The sequence below is a fragment of the Sinohyriopsis cumingii genome, chromosome 6 (assembly GCF_028554795.1).
Source record: "Sinohyriopsis cumingii isolate HCF-2022 chromosome 6, ASM2855479v2, whole genome shotgun sequence".
Classification (NCBI taxonomy): domain Eukaryota; kingdom Metazoa; phylum Mollusca; class Bivalvia; order Unionida; family Unionidae; genus Sinohyriopsis; species Sinohyriopsis cumingii.
In genome coordinates this window covers 81,439,511-81,466,355 of record NC_142966.1, presented here as the reverse complement: position 1 = coordinate 81,466,355, position 26,845 = coordinate 81,439,511, and the positions used below count along the sequence as shown (strand labels likewise).

The window sequence follows — 26,845 nt, the reverse complement described above, 5'->3', positions numbered from 1 at the left end:
TATCCGCGGCAAGGAATTCCTTAGCGTCGATCATTTATATTGATATATATGATTTTAAAACAAACATCAAGGGATGTGGTGCAACTATCATTTTTCTTAATTTAAAATTTTATTCATTGATAGTTGCACCATATCATAAAGGTCATCCAGGGAAAAATTCAATTCGGAAAGGTCAAAAAGGTCACTCAGAATAAAGGTCATCCAGGGAAAAATTCATTCGGAAAAGGTCATCCAGGGAAAATATTCTTTCGGAAAGGTCATCGATGACGTCCATCTTATTTGTGATGTGGTGCAACTATCATTTTTCTTAATTTAAAATTTTATTCATTGATAGTTGCACCATATCTATTGAGGATCAAATATCTTGAACCATCCGTTGACGGACCATACGTGAAGTTTCATTAGCTCAGATGATCTATTCCTTATATTGATATCGCTGCCGGCCAATCCTATTTGTGTTAGGAATGATTCTCTCCAGTGAATATCTGTCAAAAACTCAGACTCTGGCCAATCTGGATATATCAACGTAAAATTGTTTCGGTTGGAATGACGATCACCAGATGACGTTAACGTCGCACCAAATTCCTTGTAGATTAGTTTGATCTTCTCGATTATATTTTTCATTGATATTGTTTTTGATTGAAATCTCGCGTCTGGCAGAATGTCGTTCCAGTATTTGATGATTTTATTGTATTTGGCAAGATCAGGACTCGATATCATTTTCTCGATGTTCGCCTTGAGTTCGTTTCGTGATACGATTATTGCTCGTCGAGATAGATCATCAGGGACGATGTCAGGCAAATTCAATTTCGTTAAAAGATCTCTAACGATGTCGATCTTTTCTCGAGGGGATATTTTGTCTGATCTGTATTTTGTGTTGTCGATGGTGGTACCGCCATTGAATTTGTCCACGATGACTCGCTAAGATTGTAGCATGTTTCTAGAATTCTTGTGTAGCGATTCTATTCTGATCGTATCGAGTTTACTGATATCAGTCTGAAAGATATGATCCAGATATCTTTTCTTGGCCAAATACGGTGGTAGATTGTCATCTGGGTCATATCGGTGATAAATCGCGCTGGATTTGGTCGGTTCTTCCGGCGTGATATTTTCCTGTGTAGATTTCATGATTGTTCCTCTCATGATGTCATCATCGGTCTCTATTTCAATCTCTGATGATTGTATTCGCTCTCCGATGGTCGTGTTGAGAAATTCGTCAATGCTGCAAGTACCACGTTGGATCTTTGTTTTCTGTTTCGTCATGAATGTTTCAAAGTCATCTGGTGGTTTCTTTATGACCTCGTATCCAGATTCCGCCATCGACGTCATTAGTTTGTGAGTGAAAAAATGTTTAGATAGATTTTCATCAACGATCTCGATCATAAAATTTAAACCACAATCATTGTGAAGCTCATCCGTGGATGGCGATCGCGTCAGTGTTTCTTTATTCGATATAATCAGTTTTCTCAGATCAGATACGGTTAATGGCAGATTGTTGTTGCAGCCGCGTCTTATTGTTGAATAGTGAATCTCACTGACGTATCTGAATCTATGAAGGGCTTGTTTCGTTGCCTCTGTAGATCCTATCTCGTACGAGAAACAGAATAACGTCTTGAATTTTTCGTTAACGATGCTAACGCCAGCCTCTAGCGTATGGTTAAATATGACAGCGCCGTATTCGTCAATGGCGTTGTTGATGTCGGCGAAATCTTTATTCTTTTCTTCGGGGTTAGTATCAGCATGATAGTATTTTACTCGATAATCACGTGATTGGAGCATCCTAGCTAATCCTTCGACGGAATAGTCTGTGTTGATTTTATTATGAGAGAATATAACGATCTTCTCGGATTTTATTTTCTCCAGTAGCAATTCTAGATTATCTTTTGTGATTATTTTCCAGAATGAATTTTTTATCGTGATCAGGTTTATATGTGTTCTTGACAAATTTCGTGTTTGGCCGAATCAATTTGTCAATGTTTACGGCGTAATCATTGATGTCTGCGTCTAGAACAATCACTCTACCAGCAGTGTTTATCAGCGACAATAGACTCGAGTAGTATTTTTTATATCGATAGATGCTACTGAATATCTGTCGCCGAACTCCATGCCATTCGTCGATGATCAATACATCTACGTTACCTTTGATTCTACCGAGTGATTCGACTTGGACTATGATTTTTCTGTTGCCGCTGATGACGATCTCGCCACGAATATCTCTATAGGATTCGATTTTGTAGTCTGATTTGATTTTTTCTGTCAGAGATTTTCCATAGCTGATATAAACGACAGACTGATCATCTTTGACTGATCTCCACGCTGCTTCGGTTTTTCCCAATCCACATGCTGATCCATCGAGATAATCACCTGCGATGACCTCACAGCCAGTGCCAGACTCATGCTGCGGTTTGTTCGTGTAGTTATAATCAGGATTTACCGGCGTGGAATAGTCTCTCGCTGGATCGTATTTGTATTGCAATAGGCATTTGATGTATTTGGCGTTTTTGTGTTGCTGCAGCAATTTCTCGATGATATCACTCAACACAGGATTATTGATTTTCTTTCCCGATAAGAGATCTTCGATCTCGCTCGTGATAGAATTTTCACAGCGATCTATAACGATCTTTTTTTGCATCTCGCTGGGACAAATAACAATATACTGATAAGCTTTAGAGACAACAATAGCGTTGTTACATTTTGCTTCGATGCTACCGTGAATACTGACACCATGCTGACGATCGCGTATGTTGCAATGATGTCCAGATCGACGTCGTATATTGTAATAGTTTCTCGTCTGAGAAACTATTCCTAACAGAGTATCTGGTTTGCCAGTCAGCGCCATTGATATCTTTGTGAAATCATTCTCGTTGATGTCAGCATTGGGAAAATCCTCGTTGCTATTCTCCTGCGGTTTGGTGTATTTGACTTCACAAGGTTGAATGTAAGTCGGACAACAAAGCAAATCACGCGGAGTGGTTATTTGGTCCGATATCATTTTTTTGCAGATTGAATTCGGCTTATTTGATTTCGTTCCCGATAGTTTGATGCTGTGGAGACCAGCCAGAGTATCAATCTTCCATGTGGGATTATCGTCTTTGGCTCGTCTTGCTAATTCCTGATGTTTATCAAAAGATACAGGTGTAGATTTACACAGTATGTGATATCCACTCGTCGTTGTGAATAGATATACATCTTTATGATCACATCCACATAATCGAGAAAAATATTCAATAATCTCGTTTGTGACCAATTTTTCTTTTGATTCGTCCATTGTACCTTTCTTCTCAAGAAAATCAGCATAGTTGTCGTAGTGTTTGTAATACGAGTCTATATCGAATATTGGATATCTCAATCTGAATTTCGGAATAATTTCAGTCACAGAAGCCTGACCGATGAATCTATCAGCAACGGACTCAAAATCCTCATCAGACGCAAAAACATAAAAAATTTTAAAATGTTGGATTATAATGCCGCGCAGGTAAAAATCACCTAGAGACGCACTCGACAATACCTTTATGGCTGATTCTTTCGTTGCTGTCGAAACACACTGATCCAACGACGACACTGGAAAGATTTTGTAATAATCGCGCAACATGAGATAATTGATCTCACACAAAGATTTCGCTTCTTCATCAGTGATGTCATCGAATAAATTTTCTAGAATAAACGTAGGATCGTTTTCGAGACAGTTATATTCTTCATTTAAATTTTTGTTTGTAACATCAATAGTTTTATTGATCTCGCCAGCCTCGTTGATTTTTCGCTTCATTATATATATCCTATAAGGAAAATTATATCTCTAATTAAGACAATTTCAATTAGTATCTTTAAGATATATAATCATGAACAATTGCTCTTGGCTGATCATGAATTCGACAGAAAAATGTGGAAGGAATTGCTTCGGCGATTATTGTTGGTATCACAACAAATTCATTAGAAAAGGCAAATACGGTCCTAATCCATGCGAGATATGCGGGAAGGGCGTCAAGGGAACAACACCGTTATGCGCTGATTGTGGCGAAGAAAACTTTAGATCGTTGAACAATTACTACAAGAAAAGATCTCCCACTTACATACGACGACAGCATCCAATCACACTAGATGAATATATCGAAAGAAACACAAAGATATGACCTTGGGATGTGGTGCAACTATCACTTTTCTTAATTTAAAATTTTATTCATGATACTTGCACCATGACATCGAGGATATCGAGGATGATTTTGCGATGTGGTGCAACTATCACTTTTTTAAAACTAAAATTTTATTCATGATACTTGCACCATATCTACCGAGGACGAAAAATCATTTGACATTCAGAGTATTTTACGATGTGGTGGAACTATCACTTTTTTTTAAACTAAAATTTTATTCATGATACTTGCACCATGACCCAGTGAAAAAATATATCTTGTTTCCCCTCCCAGACCCTTCAGTAAAATTTAAATTTTCTTTTTAAAGATATCAATATCAATATAAGATGAATATACATGTAAATTGCGACGACGAAAAAATGACGATCAAAATAAATATACCAGCGAAACAGTACGAACTAAAAATATCTACCGAAGATATCCCCGAAGAATCCTCGGTTCGTCATAAAACATTCAATATGCGATTACCTCGCCGTGGATTATTCAACGTGAGATCGATCTCTGAGAAAAAATGATCTGCGTGTTGCAGTGTGAAAAATTTAAAAATCGCGCCAGTTGCACCATCTGTGGATGATCAACGATGCTATCAGGTATTGAAAGAGTTTAATGAAAATGCGGCGTTGTTGAATAACGGTGAAAATATAATTGATTTTATCACTGATGTAGAAGAAGCTCCTTCGGTTGATGCTCTAGATGGTTCGATAAATAATTTGGTGGTCTACGATGATGTTATGTTAGATAAACAATCGAATCCTGCTAGAATTTTCTCTCGTGGACGACATACAAAATACTGACGTCATTTATGTAACTCAAAGATATACACAAATACCTAAAGTGATCAGAGATAATTGTAACATGTTAGCGATCTTTAACGGTGTGGATACGCATACTCTGAGAAACATTCATCAAACGTGGTGTAGCGGCGGCATGGACATAAATAAATTCAAAATTTTTTTTGGACGAGCTCAATCCACACCATATGGATTTGTGACAGTGAATTTATGTGATCCACGAACCAGATATCGAGTCGGCCTAGATAGAATCTTTTAACAGTGAAAATCTTAAAAATCCATTTAAACACGACAGCAGCAGGGAGGGCGTCTACCTCAGGTCGGTCGACAAAATGTAATCAGAGATAAATGAAAAATCATGAACAGGTTATTCTGCAGCTAGATCTTCGAACTAAGGTTTTATTTTCGGATTGAGGGTCAATTAAGATATAACTCTTCCAGGAAGCCTCTATTCGGTAAATAGAACCTTTCTCCGGATTAGATTTCTCTGGAGGTTTTATTTTTTGTCGGAACCCCTAGGTCTGTTCGCCCTCCCTGATGCTCAGGTTAGACTTGCCAGGTATATATTGTAGGTACTGATTATATATGTAGTTCCGCCAGCTAATAAAACTGATTGCTTATAATATTATATGATGGTAGTCATCATGCAAACGTGATAGATCATTTAGATATAATGGTCAGATACATATGTAATTGTTAGTCATTACTGTTTAATATATTCACTTCAGTTAGTCATAACGTCGATATTTTTCAACGCATTTTCGCATATAAATTTACATGAATATCATGACGTATTTAATTCTGATTTTCTAAACCTAGAATCACTCCATTGTCAGGTCATTAGAAACCAGATGCTTGCATAAAGAAGAGTTTGCGAATTATAATTAAGTCATTTATCACATCATCTTGATCGAATACTTATTGAATTTTCGAGTCTCCGCAATGATTTTACAACTTTGATTGTACAGTTGTCTACTAAAGTTTGTTAGCATGTATCACTGTCATATATCATAGTAAATAAATATATTCATAGATATAAACGAATGCGCCAGCAACCCATGCCAACATGGTGGAACATGCTTGGATCGAGAAAATGGCTATATCTGTGGATGTGAACGGGAATTCAGTGGAATTTACTGTGAAAGGTTTACCTCTTGGCAATATGCACTTAAATACACACAAGCAGGTGCTCTACATTTTCCAAAACGGGTGAGAGTATGCAAAGGTACATATACGTACATTTAACACCATTATTGATAGTCATAATTAGTAAAGTAGACAGAATATGGGAACTTTATCTCCAGACTTATACAAATTACACAGTGAATATGGAGAACTAGGTTAACATTAGGTAAAAGATGTGTCCATAGCTCACGTACATATATCAAACCCTCTTGTGGAGCGTATTTCTGAATATACGATGAAAGAGACACAGAATAGCTCATATAATGTATGTAACAAAAATGAAATATAGACAAGAAACATTAACTACAAATTATATATGTCATGTCTATTTGAGACAATGCAGCACACTTATAATCTAATAACACACTAGCATTTAGTATGTCGTATCTCAACAACAATTGTGACAAAATAACTGTTATATTATAAACCTGATTTAATGACACAACGGAAATGTTTGGGACGTAAAGCAATAACAGTTTCATTCATACATGCGTAGTAGCTATGGCAGCGAAAGTCGTTAACACTATACCAAGGTAATAAAGGATAAGTACACACAAAGTATATTAGTAGATGCTTAGTAATTAATTATAGAATGCGTTGTATTTGCTACATTAATATACATCTCATTGTATAGGAACTAATTGTAAGCACGTTAAGAAAATATGTGTATACTCCTCCTACTACTACTACTTCTACTACTACTACTACTACTACTAATAATAATAATAATAATAATAATAACAATAATAATAATAATAATGACATATCCTTTTACCTTTCAGATAATGTATGCAAAATAGAATATGTAAAGTAGATACAGATGTGTGTGCAAATATACTGAAGAACACGAACCATTCGACAGAAAACAACATTGGATTGGCAACAACATAAAACGTGAAGAAAAAAAAACTTCGCAACTTTGGTGGGACTGTCGATTCTATTTTTTAAGGCTAGATTGAGTATTAGTAGGTAGGGAGTGCATTTTCATGGACATTTTTATTAAGGACGTTAGAAATATGTGAGAGCAGGTCATTAAACATGTGTCATTGATTTTATGTAGTTAAAACTAAATCACTTGCTGTTTTTGCTATATTTTGAACATTTTCAATATGATAAAAATTACACTATTAATGAGATTCAGGTAAGAATCTCAGAGTCACATGGTGCTTTACTGCGAAACAGCTGAAATCAGCAGATATGATGAAGGTAAATAAAAATTTCATTTTGTAATAAATATAATGTATTGCAGTACACTCTACTGTAAAATTAGAAATATCCAGGTAAATTTGCACCATTATTCTCGAAACCATATACTATGCCTAATTTTGTATGGCAACCATTGTGCCCCAATAGAGACCCATTATGCCCGAGAAACTAATTTTTTTGCCACATTGGAGTAAGTCGGTGGCTTGCGCGTCGTCTTCTTAGATGACATTTATGTTAAGATATTCATATTAAGTTAATAATAAATATATATTTGCACCAGTCAGACACACATTAAACTCACTCTCTCTCTCTCTCTCTCTCTCTCTTTCTCTCTCTCTCTGACACACACACACACACACACACACACACACACACACACACACACATGAACTCATTGTTTAATATTGATAGCACTATTTTTCTCGACAATAAATTCTTCCTACGTAAAGCTACATATCGATATAATCCGGATGAATCATGATTTACTACCAGGTGGGTTAGATTATGCCACCCTATGTCTAACAATGACAATTTTAATTTACCTAGCAGGACTCAGTGTGACAAGATATCCCTAGTTAAATCACTGCTCTCACTGTGCCATCATTGTACGGGAGTCGGCTGAGCACAAAACTGTGCGACTGCTGATCAGCCAGAGGCTATTGCACTGTATTTATGTTTATGGCGGCATGGTTACCGCGACACTCAGCTACGATGTAGAGATTGATCTCAGATTTGAGTTTTACACTGCATCAAAATCTCAGTAATAAAAAGGCTAATATCGAATTCAAGTAGGGGCAGATCTAACTCGGGGGAAAAAAAAGAAACTTGCTGATTTGACTGTCATGAAACCAAAGCTTATATAAGCGAAAATGAAAAAGTCTCTCAGGAAGATATTCTTATAGTTAGTGAATCATAAGCTTAAAATAACATGCAAAATGAAGAAATCTATTTAGAAGGGAAGTAAGATATATAAAATAAGTGTTCCATAACTATCATTAGAGACATTAGAACACGCTGACACACAATGAAATTTGAGCATGAACTGTACGCTGCTTAAACATTTGCTTATCCGTACAGAGGGACTATCCAGTGTATATATATATGATAGATAGATAGATAGATAGATAGATAATTTCACCAGGAAGTCAGACATATTGCTCTTGCATTTCAGGTGCAATTTACTTTAATATTGTCAGATTAGGAAAATAAAATTAATGAATTACCGTACTATTTACAATAGACCTGAAACTTTGAGTAACGAGTCACATCACTGTCCACCATCAGCATCTACTGAGATGGTTTATTTATCTTGACTTGGCTTCTGGCTTGAAATGTTAAGAACAGAACTAAAACTTCCTTAAAATATATTGCTGTTATGCAATGGCAGCTTTGTGTGAAATTAATTTCTTGAATTTTGTGTAACTTCATATGAAAAATAAAGCAAGGCATATGTGTTTTTTAAAACCTTGTTTAGTTTGTTTTATTCTTCTAGAGTGAATACGGTATTCTGTAATTTAATTTAACTCCGTAGTGCTTTTTTCCGTTATCGTTATATTTCTCAACGCGCCTATAAATATATGCTGTATGTCTAAAGGTCATCTTGACTAAAAAATATAATGCTAAGATATTTTTGTTGGCTTTTGTACAGAATCTGTTGCAAAATTGTGTTTAAAGCAATCATTAACGTATTTAGAAAGCAAAGTTTAAGCAAATGATGTTTCTTTGAGAATACTTACCCAGTCACATTAGGTTAGGAATATTAGCCTGCTACATCGCTAATCCCCCCATACTAAAAGACGAAAAATAGTCTTTCTCTGTCTATATCAATCGACAAAGAGCAATAACTCTTGCCCGTTATCTCCTCTAAGCACACTTGCCAGTTATCTCCCCTTGGCACCGCCAGGTGTCGTTAGCTTTAAGTTGAGCGAGATACTATTCGGATCTTCGCCTGGGGGAGGGGTTGGTTGGTTGGGAGGATTTTTTAGTAATGTGATTGGGTAAGTATTCTCGGAGAAACACAATTTACTGAAACAATTTGCTTTCTCCTTCATATACGTTCCCCCAATCACATTAGGAGAATAAGTAATAGGAGAGGGATGCTGAGCATCCAACCTCTACCTTGGGTATCCTTATAGGGAAGAATAGTTTAATCACCCTTCCCCTTGCAAACTTTAACACGTTCTCCTAATTATATAAGAAACAACTCCTGGGATCACTTGACCTTTGACCCTAACAATCGGTTAAGAAGATGATTATTTAAATCTTACCTGCAAAATTTCACCAGCGAAACGAGCGAAGGTAACAAGCTCTTTTGAGTGATCCAAATGGGTCTTATGACCGTCTGTGCTTCTACCCCTGGACCTGCCAGATTCGATGTTGCCTCTGCGATCCCAAAACTCTGAAATGGAGGCTCGAGAAGTTTGTATCTGGATTCCAGCCAACAGCTTATATTACATCTCGGAGGGGAAGGTTGCGTTCGAACGTGAGGATTGCAGAGATTGATCAAAACCTCTGAGCAGTAACATACATCAGGTGACTTTGTTTTGGAGATACGTCAGGGTACACCAAGTTTACGACTCACTTCAGCCACGAACAAAGAGCAGGAAGCGTTATATCCCGTGTTTCGGCTCACTCCGGAAGGAAGATGCGTTTACGCGTGCACGACGTATCTCTGTGAACCTCATGTTAGTGCCTGAGAGTGCAAAAGACCTTGTATAGCTGCTGTTGTCGACCTCACTATGGAAGCAATCGAGCGAGTGACGAGTCTTTGATTATCGACATATGGTAACCTATTTTGGGCTACTTAGATCGATTGTTTCGAAAGAACCACGGAACCCCGGTCCTGAACTGAAGATAATTCGGGTAGACATAAAGGACATGCAGTTCTCTTACAGTGCATGTGGGAGCTAAAACCTGACCTGTATGATAGTGATCTTAACGAAGCGTAAGCTAGAGATTCGAATGGAGCTATTTTAAACCCCAGTATTGGTTCCATTTGGAGACAAAATGAGGGATTGTTTTGTCGATTGTAACCAATATTATCTAAAAGATACGATAGGTCTATATTTCGCTCAAAAACATGTCTACCATGATATCGGAATGTGTAAAGTATCACGGTGGTTGTCGCCTTTGGTAGAGATTGGGGCCCAACTGTTTATCTAACAAAGAGCAGGAGAAGAAGTCACGCAGAGGGACGATGTTTTTTATATGGCTACGTTGTCTGAAAACACGCAACTTTCCGTCATAAGTGGAGGGTCTTCTCTTCACAATCGAAGGTTTGAAATTTGTGATTCGCAAGGCTGTCCAGGTAAGAGCCGAGCGTGTAGAAGAAGAGGAGGTCCGGGAAGGTAAGGACCGCCCATGACAGTGGATCCTGGCGAAGATTAGGGTTGGCCAGAATTAACCTGGGCATATCTATCTCTAGAAGAAGTAGATCGGTGGCCCAGGACTTATACCATCTGAAAGGGGCTATCAGAATCATCTTGCCATTCAGACCCGATAAATTCTGGATTATTTTCGGATTCAACCCCTAGAGAGGGGAGGCAAATGCCCTTAACCTCTCCTGAATGATTGGCAGTGCATCCACGGCCGAAGCTTTTGGATATTGAATTGGAGAGACGAAGGTCGTTAACTTATGATTTCGACTTGTCGCCAAGAGGTCGATAATCAGACGTCCCCGAAGTTCAAAAATCCGAGTGAAGACCGATAAATGGAGATACCATTCCGTGTGAAGGCCTTGAACACTTCTGGATAGAGTGTCAGCTAAGGCACTGAGTCTCACTGAAATGTGTCTGATTTGCGTGCTGTTATGGAAATTCTGATAACAAAATAGAAACTGCCAAATCAGAGCAAAAGAGCTTGAATGATTTGGTGCCTGCCTATTTGGGGAGATAGGTCATATCACAGAGGTGGCTGACCTAATTAGGACTTTTTTCTCCTCAGAGTCGATATTTTCATAAGTGAAAGGCGTTGATGACAGCCTTCACTTTTAGGTTGTTGACGTGTCGAGGCCATTCCCATAGCTCCTACGTGTCGCTTACGGTAGTGAACGTTAGCAACAGGTGGGCACCCCACCGTGCGTACTGACGTCGGTACCTACCATTATTTCCGCTTGGGGTTTCTCTGGCGAGATTCCAATGGTCAGTCGATCTGGTTTGCTCCACTGGCGCAGAAATGATAGAATCTCGGACATGATCATAACTGTTTGATCAATAGTACTTGATCAGGGGCCCCATTGGGTTGGCAAGGTCCGCATAAAATAGACTGCCAAGCAGGGTCAAGTCCGCTGCAGCATTAAATAAAAATATGAGTGACAGAACTCTTTTACTGAAATAGAAGTCTTGTTGGAAACGGACTCGACGAATTCGATGATTCTGGTAACTCGAATCAGAAGCCGCACCAGATTCTGGTTGGTTAAGAACTTTATATCCATATAGACGAATTTCTGGGATGGACGCAGGTCTGAATTTCTAGTATTATAAAAGCGTGGATGATCTAGAATGGAAATAAAATCGTTCCTGCTTGGAAAAGGATAGAACTTGCTATATATGTCTGAATGATGTCCATATATACTGCCGTCATTGTGGATGAAGTCGAACGGAACAGGGAGCCGACTCAATCCATAATCTGAGTAAATACTGAAGTCTGATGTTGAGGCCAAAGGGAAGAACGGTGAACGGTTTCAATGTGTCGCCGTAAGTACAGAACGGAGAAAACGTTTGTGTCGTGGGGTGGATAGCAATGTGAAAAATATACGTCGGTCAGATCAAGGCTGACGGCATGCTCGTCCCATCGAACGGACAGGCGGGTTGAATTTTCAGTCTCCATCTTGAACTGGTTTTGGCGACTCGAGTTGATGGTGGGTCTTAACTTGCTGTTTTTTTACCGAACAAGAAACAGCCTTGAGTAAAACGCTGCATCGTGGCTTTGCGCAAGCTCCACCGATTATTTATTTATGTATCGTGTGCAGTGTGTGCTCAGACATTTAACAGCGTCATTATCAGCAAAGTGCAGAGCCTGCAGTCCACCGGTGAACTTTGTCAGTGGATAGTTGTTCACTATGTGTGACATTGTAGAGCTCCACAGCAACAGGAAGTGTCAATAGACTAGACCCATAGGACAAGATTGACTGTACAACGATTCTGTCCTGTTCGGAAGCGGTTCAGCGTGGTCCACAGATGACGTGGGAGGTTGAAACCAGGAGGGAAAACAGATAGCTCAGTGACCAGGTTTACATTATCTGTTGAAGACCGCTCGACATTCCATGCCGAAATACCTGTCATATCCTCCGGGAACTAACCTAGCCAGATTGGACGTCTCGAAGTCAAGCGGACTGCTGCATGTGAGGTGGTGTCCATGTGGTGTGGAGGTTTCTCAGTAGCATAGACCTTAGCCAACACGTTCGTGTTTGCTTCCTGGCGACGCAGATGTTAAGGAGGAATGTTTCTGAGTATCGGCAGCCATTGTAAAGGTGTAAAACGTAGTGTTCCACAGATTATGTACATTGTTGTGTTGAACTTGAAGCAGATGTGGAGGAGGAATGTTTCTGAGTACCGGAAACCACGGTAAATGGGTAGGACGTAGTGTTCCAGAGATTATGTAAATGTTGTGTTGAGCTGGACATCAATTAACTTGATGTGGAATGATTGAGCCCAGACAGGAGCGCAATACTCGGCTGTCGAATAACAGAGGGCCGGTGCTAATGTCTTATTTGTTCGAGCACTAGCGCCCCAGGTTTTATGAGCCAAAGTATCTCCAGCTGTAGAATGTCATTCTTCTCCCTATCTGACGGCGTCGTCGTGAATAGGGGAGAGAATGAGGGGCAGGTGATTGTTGACGAACGAAACTCGACGCGAAGCACCTCCAAGTGGCCTGGATCACCCACCAACCCCCTTCTGCCGGATTGGGAGATCCATTGAGCTAAAAATCGGTTTCATACCGCTTCTGTACATTACTTCCTAGGGATAGATGTTGGTTCACATGTAATTGAAAAGATTCCCTGTCCAGACACCCCTTAAAATCTCTTCACACTGACTGAGATTGAGTGGTTGCAAACTCCCGTGTTGGTTGAGCGGTGGTGTAATTCCTGAGTTGCCTGCCTCTTAACTTCTCTATTCTTCTTCCAAAGCAACCGGGGCCAGAGCAGGGTCGTCTGTAAGGGAGCGTATGATACGATGTGAGCAATGTGGATCGCAGACATGTGACACATCATATCGGAAGTAAATTGTCCTAACCCGTCAAAGTATTGGCCATGGTATTGTGAGCGGCCATGGTCATTGATCCTAGCAATCCTGCCATTCTGCTCCCAAGCGTAGCTGTTTCCGATTGTCTGCGACGACATTACTAATCAGGTCTGACGAGCATGAGGTAGATTCGTCCGCCCTATAAAATAGACATATGAACAGCTACTACGATCTTGTCAAGTGCTGAGAGGTGAGTTCTGAAGCAGTCTGTCGCCTTAGGTCTTTTTCTTCCTCCTCATCAGGATCTACCGATTTTTAGAGTAGCAGTAAGGGTGGAGGATAACCTGAAGTAGCAAACACCCAAAAGATATTTTCGACGATGGTTTGACAGCTAAACTTCAGTCCATTCCATGGTCGGATCTGCATAAGATGTGAAGGGTGGTGGATTTGAAGGAGTTTTGTCTCACTTACTGTGTATCGAGGACCAAACTGGGTCTACCTGCTACTTGCAGCGCTAGAGTAAACATACCAAGTGTTATAAAGACAAAATTCCATCCCCATAGAAACGCCACTAGCTCTCCACTTGTGGACAAACAGTGAACATATGGAAGTCCGCCAAGGCTGGCTAGCTTGCCTGGCAAATGGTCAGCCTCAAAATTGGTGATTTAGAAGACTGTCCGGCTATTATCGGTACCGACCGCTCCAAAGGCCTCAATGATATCTTCGTCATAGATTGGGCCTGTCGCCGACGGTACGTTTGGACGGACGGACCGGTCACTAACATCCGGGACTATATCCCAGTTATGAACACAATGCTTAGTTAGTAATTAAACCATAATTCTAGCAAAGTAACTTCGAATAAACTAAGCATAAATATCAAGCAATACTTCAGAATGTCGCTAATAAGAGCTCCGTAACTGTCGGACTAAGCGAACGACGTCAAAGATACCGTAACTCATAATGAGTTTGTATAAAGTAAATTACATCGTGGTGGGAAAGTGGTTTTAAAAGCCGAAGTCCCGAAAGGTGACACGGTCACTCCTAAATTGGCAGAAATTGTAAACTAATGCATACAACCTGCAGTAGATTGATAACCCCACACAATAAATCCAAAATAGACGTTGGACAGGACCATAGGAACACAACAACAGCAGCAAGGGGGGCGAATCGGACATTTTGTCCAATCGTTTTTTTGCTTAATTATTACTTCTGCACTCAGCGGATCCGGTGTAATCAGCGCTGGTAAAAAAAAAACGACGTCGGTCCATCTTACACGATGGTGACGTCATTTGGTTTAATTAATACCTTCTGCGCGCCGATCCCCAGCGTCGTCAGCGTCCGGTAAGCACAGCGACGACCGCGTCGATGTCATTCCCCCCCTGCTGCTTACAATGATCTTACAAACAGAGTAACCACTAACTCCTCCTCTTGTAGATCAATTAGGTTATTTGACTGATCGTTAAAAACCGATTATGGCATCGCATATAGACCGGATTAATCGGGCTCTCAACGATTAAGAATCCGGGAGAGCTGTTGGTGAAAATGAATAAAGGATATACCCCTGTTGAGCTTGATTTGATTGATTGGTATCTACCTGGTAACTCCCTTCGATAACATCACACACTAGATTGATTGCTATCACCGATGCGATATTTACGTTGTATGGAGCAATATGCCTACCACCATCTCCGTTATCGTGTCTGAGGATATAAGTTGATGGACTGAGAAAATCATTAAGAGACTTTCTTAGTTCTGGCGCGTTGTATCCTGGAAACTTGAAATCGGGTAAATCGGCTTCTGTGATATTATACCCGGTTAGGAATTTTTGTTTATTATCATCGCTGCTATCGGATATTGTCTTAACGATTCGCTCATTAATATATTCCATGTCTGATATAAGTTGATTTAACACCTCAACGTGTTTTCGTGCTTTTGTTTTCCGTAGCTGTTCTAGTTGTGATTGGTAATTACGATTAATCTCGGCAAACGCACCAGTGATATCATCTAAACGAACTGTGACCTTGGCTGACAATTCAGGAGTTTTCTTATACGGAAAAAACCATTGCATGGTATTCCTGTCTTGAAATATAAACTCGCTGGGTAATAACGTGTTTCTTATAATAGACAAATCATCCAGATAACTGGGATTAATCTCATGATACGATTGCGCATTCGTGTGCAAATACGCGGGGATTTCATTAGGTGGATTCTCGGGCCAACCTAGTATGGTTCTTATTGAACTGTTATAAATATCAACCATATACCCCGGTGTGCTTATTTCAATCGTCGACGATAACGTCGGTTCATGAACCGTAATATCGATTTTTGATTCTTTTCCTGTGATCGATTTTATCCTGCGTTGAAATTCTTTATTGATTTGTTCTACTTGGTATGACCCAGTTGGTATTGTAACCTCATTCCAGTCTGGGGTCCCATCGGGTTTATTTGTCCATGCAAAAACCAGCGAGTTATTAGGTTGTTGTCCGTTAAATGCTTCCGCTCGGATATTAGGCCAACTGTGATATATTCGCAATTTTGCCAGCGCTATTTCCTTTACTGGAATCGGAGAAGGGAAGTTTACATTGAATTCTGGCTTCGTTGACGTTATCGATATCATACTTGTTTGTACCGGAGTGGTGTTCTCCGCGATCCGTTGAAGCAATTGAAACCCTTCGGGGTTCAGCGACATTATTATTATTCGTCGTTTCTAGTGTTTAATTTCAACACCGAATATTAACAACCTGCTTGTTTTAAGCCCATTGAAGTTGTTTCAGGAGAATGTTTTAAGCCCATTCAAGTTGTTTCAGCCACGTGGTTTCCAGCTTCCAGTTGAAAATCCTCGATTTTTGACATCGCGGAGTCATACAACTGGACCATCGTGGAGAATTCAGCATCGGATATAAACGAATTATCTATCGCCAACGAGATCAACCCGGATAATTTCGAGTACGCGTCGGATACTATTTGATGTTTTACTGTATACTCGTTGAGTTTTTTTTGAGAACACGATGATATCTTTCTAGTGATTGCGTTGGCGACTCCAGCAATTGTTGTCGCCGCGGAGATAGCGATTGGAACAGCGATCGGGGCTATCATGGTCACCGTGGATAAAATAACACCGGTACCGGCTACTATACCTGACACCGAGTACACGACCGCGTCGATGGTGGTTATTTTTCGACGGTATTTTTTTTATTTTTACACGGTATTGTTCGGAAAGCGTTTTCAAATTCGCGGAGAATTCTTTTACGGTATTGAATCGATATTGATGTGACGTCGGTGATACCTCTGATTCAATTACCTTGGTGGTCATTTTTATTTTAAAAGAGCTAGTGTTTTTAATTACTTAGATCCGTTACAAATTCCGCATACCATGTAATGTTTGCCTCGGTTAAATGTCTATCGGCGGCATAAATTGTAAACTGTTCAGTTGCGTCCTTGTCTATAATTGTTGATATTATATTGTTAAACCCGGATGAACTCGACGATAATATATTAAAATGCATAATTGAAACCAGTGTCAATCGATAAATACCCTTAACAGTTGCGGTGATTTCTACTTTATTCTGTGTAGAAGTCCAAACGAATGATCCATGATGAATCGTGTATACTGTGTTGATGGTGTTTTCATGAGGGATTTTTATTTTTGTCAGTCTGTCTTTAATCGCTGTAACATCAGCTCTGATTGTTCCTATTTCCTGTGTATGCGCGTCTATACTCCTTTTGTTCGCTATAATATTAACGCTGAATGCTTTTATGAGAACTTCATGCGCGTTTACAGCAAATTTGTTCTCTTTAACATCATCTTTGATTGTTTCTATTTCCTGTGTATGCGTTTCTATACCCCCTTTGTTCGCTTCAATATCAGTTTTGATTGTTTCTATTTCCTGTGTATGCGCGTCTACACTCCCTTTGTTCGCTGCAACATTAACGCTGAATGCTTTTATGAGAACTTCACGCGCGTTTACACTCTTTTTGATCGTTTCAACATCAGTTTTGATTGTTTCTATTTCCTGTGTATGCGCGTTTATATTATTTTTGTTCGCTGCAACATTAGTTTTGACTGTTCCTATTTCCTGTATATGAACGTATAACCCCGCTTTGTTCGTTGCAACATCAGTTTTGATTGTTCCTATTTCCTGTCCATACGCAGTGATATCATTTATAGTTGTTGTAATTTCTTCCGGTCTGGTATTTTTTTTACCAAAGAATTTATCAATGGTGTTATCAGCCCTGTTAAAATTTTTTCGTAACGTGTAAAATTGGCCCGACAGCGTTGTAAACTCCGAAATAGTATTTTTTAACAAATTCGACACGGATATATAATTGCTGTCAAGTGTACTTATTTTTCCATTTATCGTCAAGATGGATTCACCTGATTTAAGTCGTCCGTCGCCGGTATACAGCGCGATAGTGTCCTCGGAGGCATCATTATTTCGTGTTAAAACGTCATTCAGCGACACATTACTGGATTTCAGTTTACCCTGGCGGTCTTGATATACAACTATTTCGCCCGGGTCAACACTGGTTAAATTTAACGTATCAGCGATTTCATCCTCGATTAGTTTTTTTATGTCATCGGTGGCGAGCGTTTCCGTGGATTCTTTCAGCGCCGAAACCGGTCGTCCCCAGATATCAATCATTATTATTGTAAAAAAAAACAGCGTTTCTAATTAACCCGCCGGGCCTCTACGACCCCACTAGTGTATTCGTTTACAAGCACATGAGGTGGTTTCCGCGATGATGAAATCGCCGCGAGTACGTTCAATACCTCACGGCCGCATATCGGTGGGTCACTTAATTGTTGTGTTGGCAGCGTGGAATAAAAAACCGGGGCTGAACACGCCCGGATATACCGCATGAACTCGTTTGGCGGGGCTAACCCGTATGAATCAAAATAGACGATCGCACGCGGATCAATTGCGTATGCAACCCAATGAGTTCCCGCTCCGGAGGACCCATCGAGGTTAATTATACCGGTTTCAATATTCCTTGGTTTTGTCGGTAATTGATCCCTCATGAAAACACCTCTGAAGTTTTTTATCGCTAACGCGTTTGCGGCATCTATTAAATCAAAATTAGACATTGGAGTCATAGACTCTTGCGTTAATAAACGGTTCCCGGTAGTCTTAGACCCTTCCCCGAGTACCATGAATACGGGGTTCCCGGTAGTCTTAGACCCTTTCCGGCTACGGGTCGTTTTTTTTTATAGCCTTTCCCGGTTGCCTTCTTCAATGCCATTCCCGCCGCGGTATCAACGGCTCCTAACGCCGCCGCCTTCGCCACTGCTGGGGCCGCCGCGGCAATCAACGCTGGAATCGCAGCTAACAGCGGAAATATCCCACCGGTCTTTTCCATGTTTTTAATCGCTGCGGCCGAAAAATCTATTTGAACACCCTTTTTATTCTTCATCGCATTATTGAAATGTTTTATTTGACGCGCCGTCAACGATATCTTATGATTACCACCTGCCATCTGTGACGGCTTCAGCGTTATTGTGGTTCCACATTGTTTAGCCGACTTTGATCTTAATTTCTTGACTTGACCATCAGTCAACTCTACACTGACGACACTATACGACATTTTATTGTAAACGCGTTTATGTTTTCAATTACATGTTTTCCACCGCATCAACGATTCTCATTCGTCCACCAACGCCTTCCAACAGCATTGATTTATCGCTGAGAATGACAGCAACCGCTCTGTAATTAACACCACCCGGGGCTATACGAGCTCGGAAGTGTATATCAACGACGGATTGTCTCGTTAAATCAAGATGTTCCAGCGAAAAATAATAAATCGGATACAGCTTTTTAAAATCAAGTTGTGATATTTGCAAACCAGTGTCGACGTTTTGATCACGACCCATATATGACAGCAATCGATGATACACACGTGCGACATGGTTGTCGCCGTAATTAAGCTGTTTATCCTCGGATGGTTCCTGTTGTCCGTTTATTCTCAGCGAAACATCCCTGACTCCTAATTGATCAAATATCATATGGCTGCGTTCTTGATTACCCAATCGTTCCCTATTCTGTAGCGCTATGAATATATGACGCGGGGCTGAAACACCCTGTTTTGATGCCAGGTGCCATGTAAACGTATCGGCGACGTTATCCTCTTTAGCATCAGTTGTTACCGCTAGCCAACTCAACAACGATTTTCCTCCCTGTTCCATAAATGCTAACAATCGTGCTTCCGTGGTAACTGATGGAGTCAACACCGGCATCCACAATGCCATTTTAGTTAAAACGACTTTACCGGCAGCGACGCCAGCAGCATGCCATATTGCATTGTTATCATCGCCCCTTCGCGTCAGCGCGATTGTATGCTTAGCCCCATAGATAACTTTTCTAACATTTCTGCAGAATCCAAATATGTGATGGAGTGGAATCGCGCATGAAAACTGCCGGTGTGGTCTTTGCAACATCCCTACTCGTGTTGCGAATCCTAGATTGTAATCATTGTTGATACTCTTTATAATATTGAAATTATCGCCTGGTCTTGCTCTGCGGTCTGGGTTATTTGCTTCAGCCTGTGGGTCAACTGCGGTATCTCTTTCCACTAGCACGTTAACGTACTGAAGATGATCAGCGTTATTAGTGGTGTCCTTTGCGAACATCATAGATGGGCCCGCCGATCTTGTATAATCATCTGAATACCTCGCTAACCCAATTATCGTCGTTGCAACATCAACCTCGCGTTCTATTGATTCAATTTCTCGCCCGTCAATAAGATATCTGGCGCTCTCAAATAACGCCATGATACTGTTGTTAACGAAGCCAACTCGAACACGATCGTCATCTGCGTATGGTGCATTATCGGCAGCATTTGTCACGAGTTCTCCCTCAATTTCGATAAACGCTTCACACGGCAAAAAATATTTACTGGTATCTTGGACTTGAAGTTCAATTCGCGATCGTAGGTCAGGTTGCGCTGCATAATAAGAATAATATTGATAATCACGGACAGAATCATCCCTGCGCACTGGGGCATCCATATCAAACGCGGGATCAGCGGTTCGCGCAAACATTTATATTATTATTCATGTCGGTGTTTTCAATTGAAATCCATCAACGTCGTTTTCGTCGTAGACCACTCCCCGCTATCGCGTTAATGATCGCGTTGGTTGACGCATCGGCGGATGGCGAAGTCGCCGCCAACGACTCTAATTTTTCTTCCACGGCGTTATTTATTACTTTACTGACATTCGCAGGCATCACTGTCGTTGATGGCATCTGTTTTTTCCTCCTCACCAACGACATTAGTTTGTTCCGCGCGGCTGAAAGCGCCTTTCCGGCAACATCGATTCCCTTATCACGAATAACATCAATAGCCTTCATTCCTAATTGTTTGGCTAACGGCGCTACTTTTGGAGCCATTCTTGTAAATAACCCCGCAATGGTGCTACCGAGACCATCTCCATAGTACGCGCGGTAAACAGGCAATCGCGAGTTTACCACGTAGACGAGTACTGGTTTATCATGGTTGTAGTGTATGATCATCTTTATTATAAAAACACCAGTGTTTTCCAATTAGTGATTGATCACCAGTGATTGATCACCAGTGATTGGTCAATCGCTGTAATGACCGTGGTCCACGAGTTCGTCTATGAGCGTTCGATATGCATTAATGTCCATGATACCACCGGCAAATAACCGCCTGCAAATATCAGCGGCCTCATTGATTATTTCCGGAGAGTTATTTCCGGCTCGTTTTCCTCCGATTAGTATTTCCAGCCGTGATATATCACTGAGAACACTACCAGGACAGGTAACGCCGTAGGATACTTTACCAACAGAGTATCCTTTTCCTTTTTTTGGTGTTCTACTCTTAACTTCCTTGTGGAATGTGTCGTAATCGGGATCACCACGTGGTACCGCATCTTTGTGTTTACTTGCTAAATACACTATTCTTGTCCAATCCTTTAACGTCTTTATATTTTTCTCGTAACCGCTATTGATATGCTCATCTCGTATGCTCTTAGCAAAATTAGAGACAATAAAATCAACTAATTCTTCCCTGTTGCTGAAGCCTCTAATTTTATCTATTGTGCTCTTCTTGAGTACATTACGGGGTATATTCTCCTTTTTCTCTATTTCTTCCGGTATTTCTTCCAGTAGTTCTTCCGGTATTTCTTCTTCTGGTTCTCTTGCGGTGACGCCTGGTTCTTCCTCGTCGGCCATTGTAACATAAGGTTCTTGTGGGTCCGTTATAGCGAGTGGTGGCGGCCTCCGTGTTGTAGCAGCCGCTATTTTCGCAGGGAGTGTTTCCAGAGACTTTTTTGTTTGCTCGGTCTGAGCCGCTATCTTTTCAAGCGCACCGAGGACGGGCACAGTTGCCGCCGTAACATCTTTAGTTACCGGAGCAAAGAGCTGTTCGCTTCCAACAGCAAAATCAGTTTGTAGTTGTTGCCACGTTTGTAGTTGTTTTCGAACCCTGTCTCGTAACGGTATGAACTTTTTAAGCGCTACTAGCCGCTCTCTGGCTAGCCGAGTAGTAAGTGATTCGCCTACCATTATTGCAATTGCTCCGTAATTTCTAATTTCCCGCCGAGTGTGTCGGGGATATGTCTTAGGGGCTCCACGGAGTTTTCGTCTATAATCCTTCTAATGTTTTTAATTTTATTAGAGATTTCTCGACGTCGTTCAAAAGCCTGTCCGAGTTTTTTTCGTACTGTCTCAACGGCAGTAAATAGTCCAATAAATGCATTTACGTCATTGACATACAAGTTTTCATTGATCGTATATTGTAATCGCTTTATAAAAGAATACTCGCGTGGCAAGGTATATCGACCTTTCTTTGATTGCTCGTTAATAATTTCATAATCGGACAATATTTTTTGGTTATCAAGCTTATCAGATAATTCAATTCCTTGATTTTTTAATTTTAAAATCTCGGTTAATATATTATTGATGTCTTCGATATTCATATTCTTATAAAACATCTTATTTCTAATATCAAAAAAAAAATGAAACCCCGCGTATCAATCCCGAGGTGTGTTAACCGTAGGATAATTTATTTTCTTCCGGAACAGATGTGACCTTGTCACGGTGACTTCGTATCTATATACGAAAATCGAATTCTGTGACCCGTCTTTTTTGAGATCGCTGTTTGATATACTCGTTCTGCAACAAATTGTATTGAGGCTCTACAAATATCGAAATATTTTCCTGCCTCATTCATCGACTGAAATATTTTTTCCTCGTGAGTTGTTGTATCAAACGATTTGACACCCTTTGCTTTTTTTGCGTGTTTACCAGTTCCTCCTTTTTTACTGTTTTCACTCCGAGAGATAGCTTGTAGGTTTATAAGAGAATTATTTTGAGGACATCCATCAATATGATCAATAACGAGACCGTCCTCGATTAATCCGTTAAACGCTTCATATACCACCCTGTGAACAAGATATTTCTTCTTTCCGGCACCAAACATCAAATACCCCTGATTATTTTTCCATCCAACTGGTTTTTTTAGTCTACAATTTCTAACAACGCCATCGCGAGATGCCTCGTAATTAACGAGCACGGGATGCGGTTGAAATTCTTGGTTCATTTGTATAATAATACTACTTGTCTAATTCATTATTTGGTTTAATTATAAACCTTGCAATGTAGTCCTGAGGAGTTTTGATGACGAAGTCTGCGGTGGGGTCAATGACGGCATTTTTTATTCGTTTATCATAATAACGTTTTAACTCTCTGTATCGCTTTCCGCCACAATTGATACACAACTGCGATTTTCCTCTTACACCAACGTGGCAAACCAAGCACGGGAGGGGGCCAAGAGAACCATTACGAACGCTTTGTAAATGATACCCGCAGAATTCACCTCTACATGATTTATTGCACGGGGTTATCGACCCAATCATCAACCATTTGCAGTGATTCATTATACTATATTCTTTCATTTAAATACTTGTTTTAATTATATGGATGAATTCGAGAGATTAGCAGCAATTAAGCCCTGGAAAAATATTAAGTTCAATCTCGATAGAGTCCTCAAGGACGCACCAAAAGCGTTCATAAACGATAGAACCCTGTTGAATAAAATACGCGACTCTATCAATGAATTCAAGCGTGATGGTGCATCTCATAGTTGGTCAACATTTCGAATTGATGGTGTTGTTGATGCTACCATGAACGACAACCGCGCAGCAACGATAATATCACAACTTGACGGTAAAAGATATTTCTTCAGAGTAAAATTCATTGTCCGGGTGGAATCAGGTAATTGGATCATACGTGATAAATTTGAACCGGTTCTCAGCGATAAGAAAACAGTCATTGTTAGCCGCGACTCCAAGCCAGGGCTGTTAACCGGAGTTGACAGACCATACTATGAACGAGCGTATCCTGAAACAGCAGTTGTCTATGGAATATACCCGTTAAATAAGAAACCTGATATCGGAAAACTAGCGCCGATGAAACAGTCAACGGGGATAAATTGTGTAGCAGAACGAATAATAGAGCATTTTACAAATGCGTGTCGAGGAAACAAACTGACCGATTTACGACGTAGCAAAATAAACCAATGGGAGAAGACAGTGCGCGAGCGAGGAGCAACCATCAGCGACATAGCGAAATTAGAAACGTCGCTGAGATTTCCAATAACCGTTACAACGATAACCGGTGAAGTATTATATGAATCAAAGTATAAATCAAAGGGAGCCCCAATCAAAATTATTGATCATAACGAACACGCGTGGACGCCCGCGGTCACAATATTTCCACGGGATAGAACAGTAAAGTATATCCCGGGGGAATTTATACAGGATGGTTTTCTCGCAGAGAGGAAACTATTTGATGCTATTGCCTGCTTGTGTAAAAACGACCCTGTATCAGTGTGGTTACTTCGCAGCGCTGAAAACGACATGGATACCTTTGATCAGTTTGTAAGACCAAACGGTGAATTATATCGCACTGAAGCGTTTCACAACAAGATGAAAAAAACCGCCATGGAATTTGAAGAGCATGATGAACAACTGCTAACAAATTGTTTTACGATTCCATCGGTTGCGGCTCATGTTGCAGCAAGGAAAAATGCGTGGAGACCAACGCGCAAGGAATTTCTACCGGATGTACAATCCAGTTGTTTGGAATACTATCACGGTGGACTATGGAACACTGAATACAACCGCGACGCTATGATTTCCGTTGATATGGTTGCCTGTTATCCAGCGAGTTTTCTCGGGTATGGATCCGCCGCTGAGTATTTCAAACGATTTGGACACCCCAGACATGAAATGACTCGTGTTGCTATTAATGGACCACTGCCTGATTTTGATTTAACCGGATTCGCTCGCATAGTGTCATTTGAATTCGCAGCAGGACTTCATCGCTGTTGCTATATTTGGATCGGTAGACACATGGCTGAAAAGAAGTGGCTGCCAATAGCGCTGCTACGGTATATGATTGATTGTAGCATGCTTGTATCGTTGATTGTCAGTGACGCGATTATATCATACCGGGCGCAGACTGAAGTCTGGTTACCAGAACCAGAGCGTCTAGATAGCATAATTGACGAATCCAGAAAACAGATTGATGCCGACGAGGAATATATCATCGAATGGTCCAGGAGGATATTCAACCAACGAAACAGAGAGGCAAAAGATCTCGGTAGAAGAATAATCGGTAAGTTCACACAAGGTGGAAAAAACCACGACTACAAACGATATTGCTCACGGCTGATTATAGATGACGCAGAATATGATTTCGTAATCAAGGACGCAGTGGCAAAAAATAGATACGTGAACTGCAAAACAGCTTTCTTGTCCAATGGAACAAGGTTGGGTACAGTTGTTACCTACTTTGATGGAGACAGCCCCGCGTATCCGCATTTGAGGGCGTCTATGCTGGGTTACGCCGCTATCAATTTATTCTCGATGATAAATAGATTCCCCGACACCGCGGTTAGAGTAGCCGTTGATTCATTTTATATAGACGTAAAGTACAAGGAGAACATAGCCGAGTTTACTAGTCCGGACGAGAGTTGGGGTATATGGAGAATTAAAAATGAAATACGACGCGATTATTCCCCTTCAGCAAATGTCACCGTTGAAAATAATTACTTACGCGGTGATAATCTATCAGAATGGTCTAATGCACCACCGTGTTCTGATCCAATTTGTAGATATAAAACAGTTTATTAAAGCGGCTGTGGCGGGTCAGGAAAGACGACTCGGGCAATTGAATTATTTCGAACGCGGGCAAGTACAATCGTGCTTACACCGACCCACAGACTAGCGCGAGAGATAAAACAACGAAATGTTGACGCCGTTACTTATCACAGCTTTTTTCGATACAGCGGCGGTGAGTGGACTCCTGATCGAATGGGGGAAAAATTTATTCCTGAGGTTATCATCTGGGATGAGATATGTACTGTTTCGTTAGATACTTTACAAATGTTTCTTGAGTGGTTGCTGCGCGCGAATACAGCGGTAATCATGTGTGGCGACCATGGCCAACCACCACCATTTGTCGGCGAGGGTCCACATGATTGGTTAAAGAATTTTGTGGACTATTATGAAGAAACCGATGCTGATTACCGAGCACTTGATGAACAACTGCGCGAGGTTAAAAAATTAATCAGATTACAGCCGGATAGAGTTCAATGTGAAATAATCCGCGAGGTGATTCCGGAAACGCCGTTAAATGAATTCTGGGAAACATGGAAACCAAACGATTTGATTGTAGCGAGTAGAAAGATAGTCAGAGACACACTTCAGCGGAAGTTGTTTGCGTTGCATAAGGAAAAGTTTCCAACGCGTCCAGTGCCGTTATGTTATAGACCCGCGGACACACGGCGGCAGAACATTGAAGTTGAAATCCCGGGCCCGACAGCGTCAGGAATAAAAAAACAAATTCTTGTGCTGAATGATATTGTGCTCGTTGATATCAGCGTCGTCGAGGACGCGCTACGTGCTGATAAATCCCCGTGGACGCTAGGATACGCAACGACAATACATTCCTCACAAGGATTGACTATCACGGATACAATTGTTTGGATGGTTGATAATCGCATCGAATGGTCAAATCTAGTCTATCTTGTAGTATCCAGAGTACGGAGAATGAATCAGCTTCGAAGAATTGTTATTGACGAAGCCGGCGACAACGATGACATTATTGATGCAAGCGTCATTGATAGAAAACTCTCGGGTTACCGCCAACAGGATAAAAAAAAACAGCGGCGTTTTGATATTGATGCCGAATTAATAATTGCGTTACGACAACAACAGAATAATCACTGCGCGAGTTGCAATTGTGTAATGCGCTGGCGTTATTCGGATAAAAACGCTCGCCAATTTACCGTGGACAGGATCGATAAC

At 40.6% G+C, this 26,845-nt stretch overlaps 1 protein-coding gene across 1 annotated transcript in view; it reads left to right on the top strand.

The window, feature by feature from the left end:
• Positions 1-8,768, top strand: part of LOC149797323 (uncharacterized) — a 69,334-nt gene extending 60,566 nt beyond the window's left edge. The window contains exons 9-10 of the mRNA XM_089960746.1: positions 5,976-6,167; positions 6,910-8,768. Coding sequence (XP_089816872.1) covers positions 5,976-6,167; positions 6,910-6,941 — 224 coding nt within the window. The 3' untranslated portion in view covers positions 6,942-8,768. The remainder of the gene's footprint in view (positions 1-5,975; positions 6,168-6,909) is intronic.
• Positions 8,769-26,845: the final 18,077 nt, after the last annotated feature.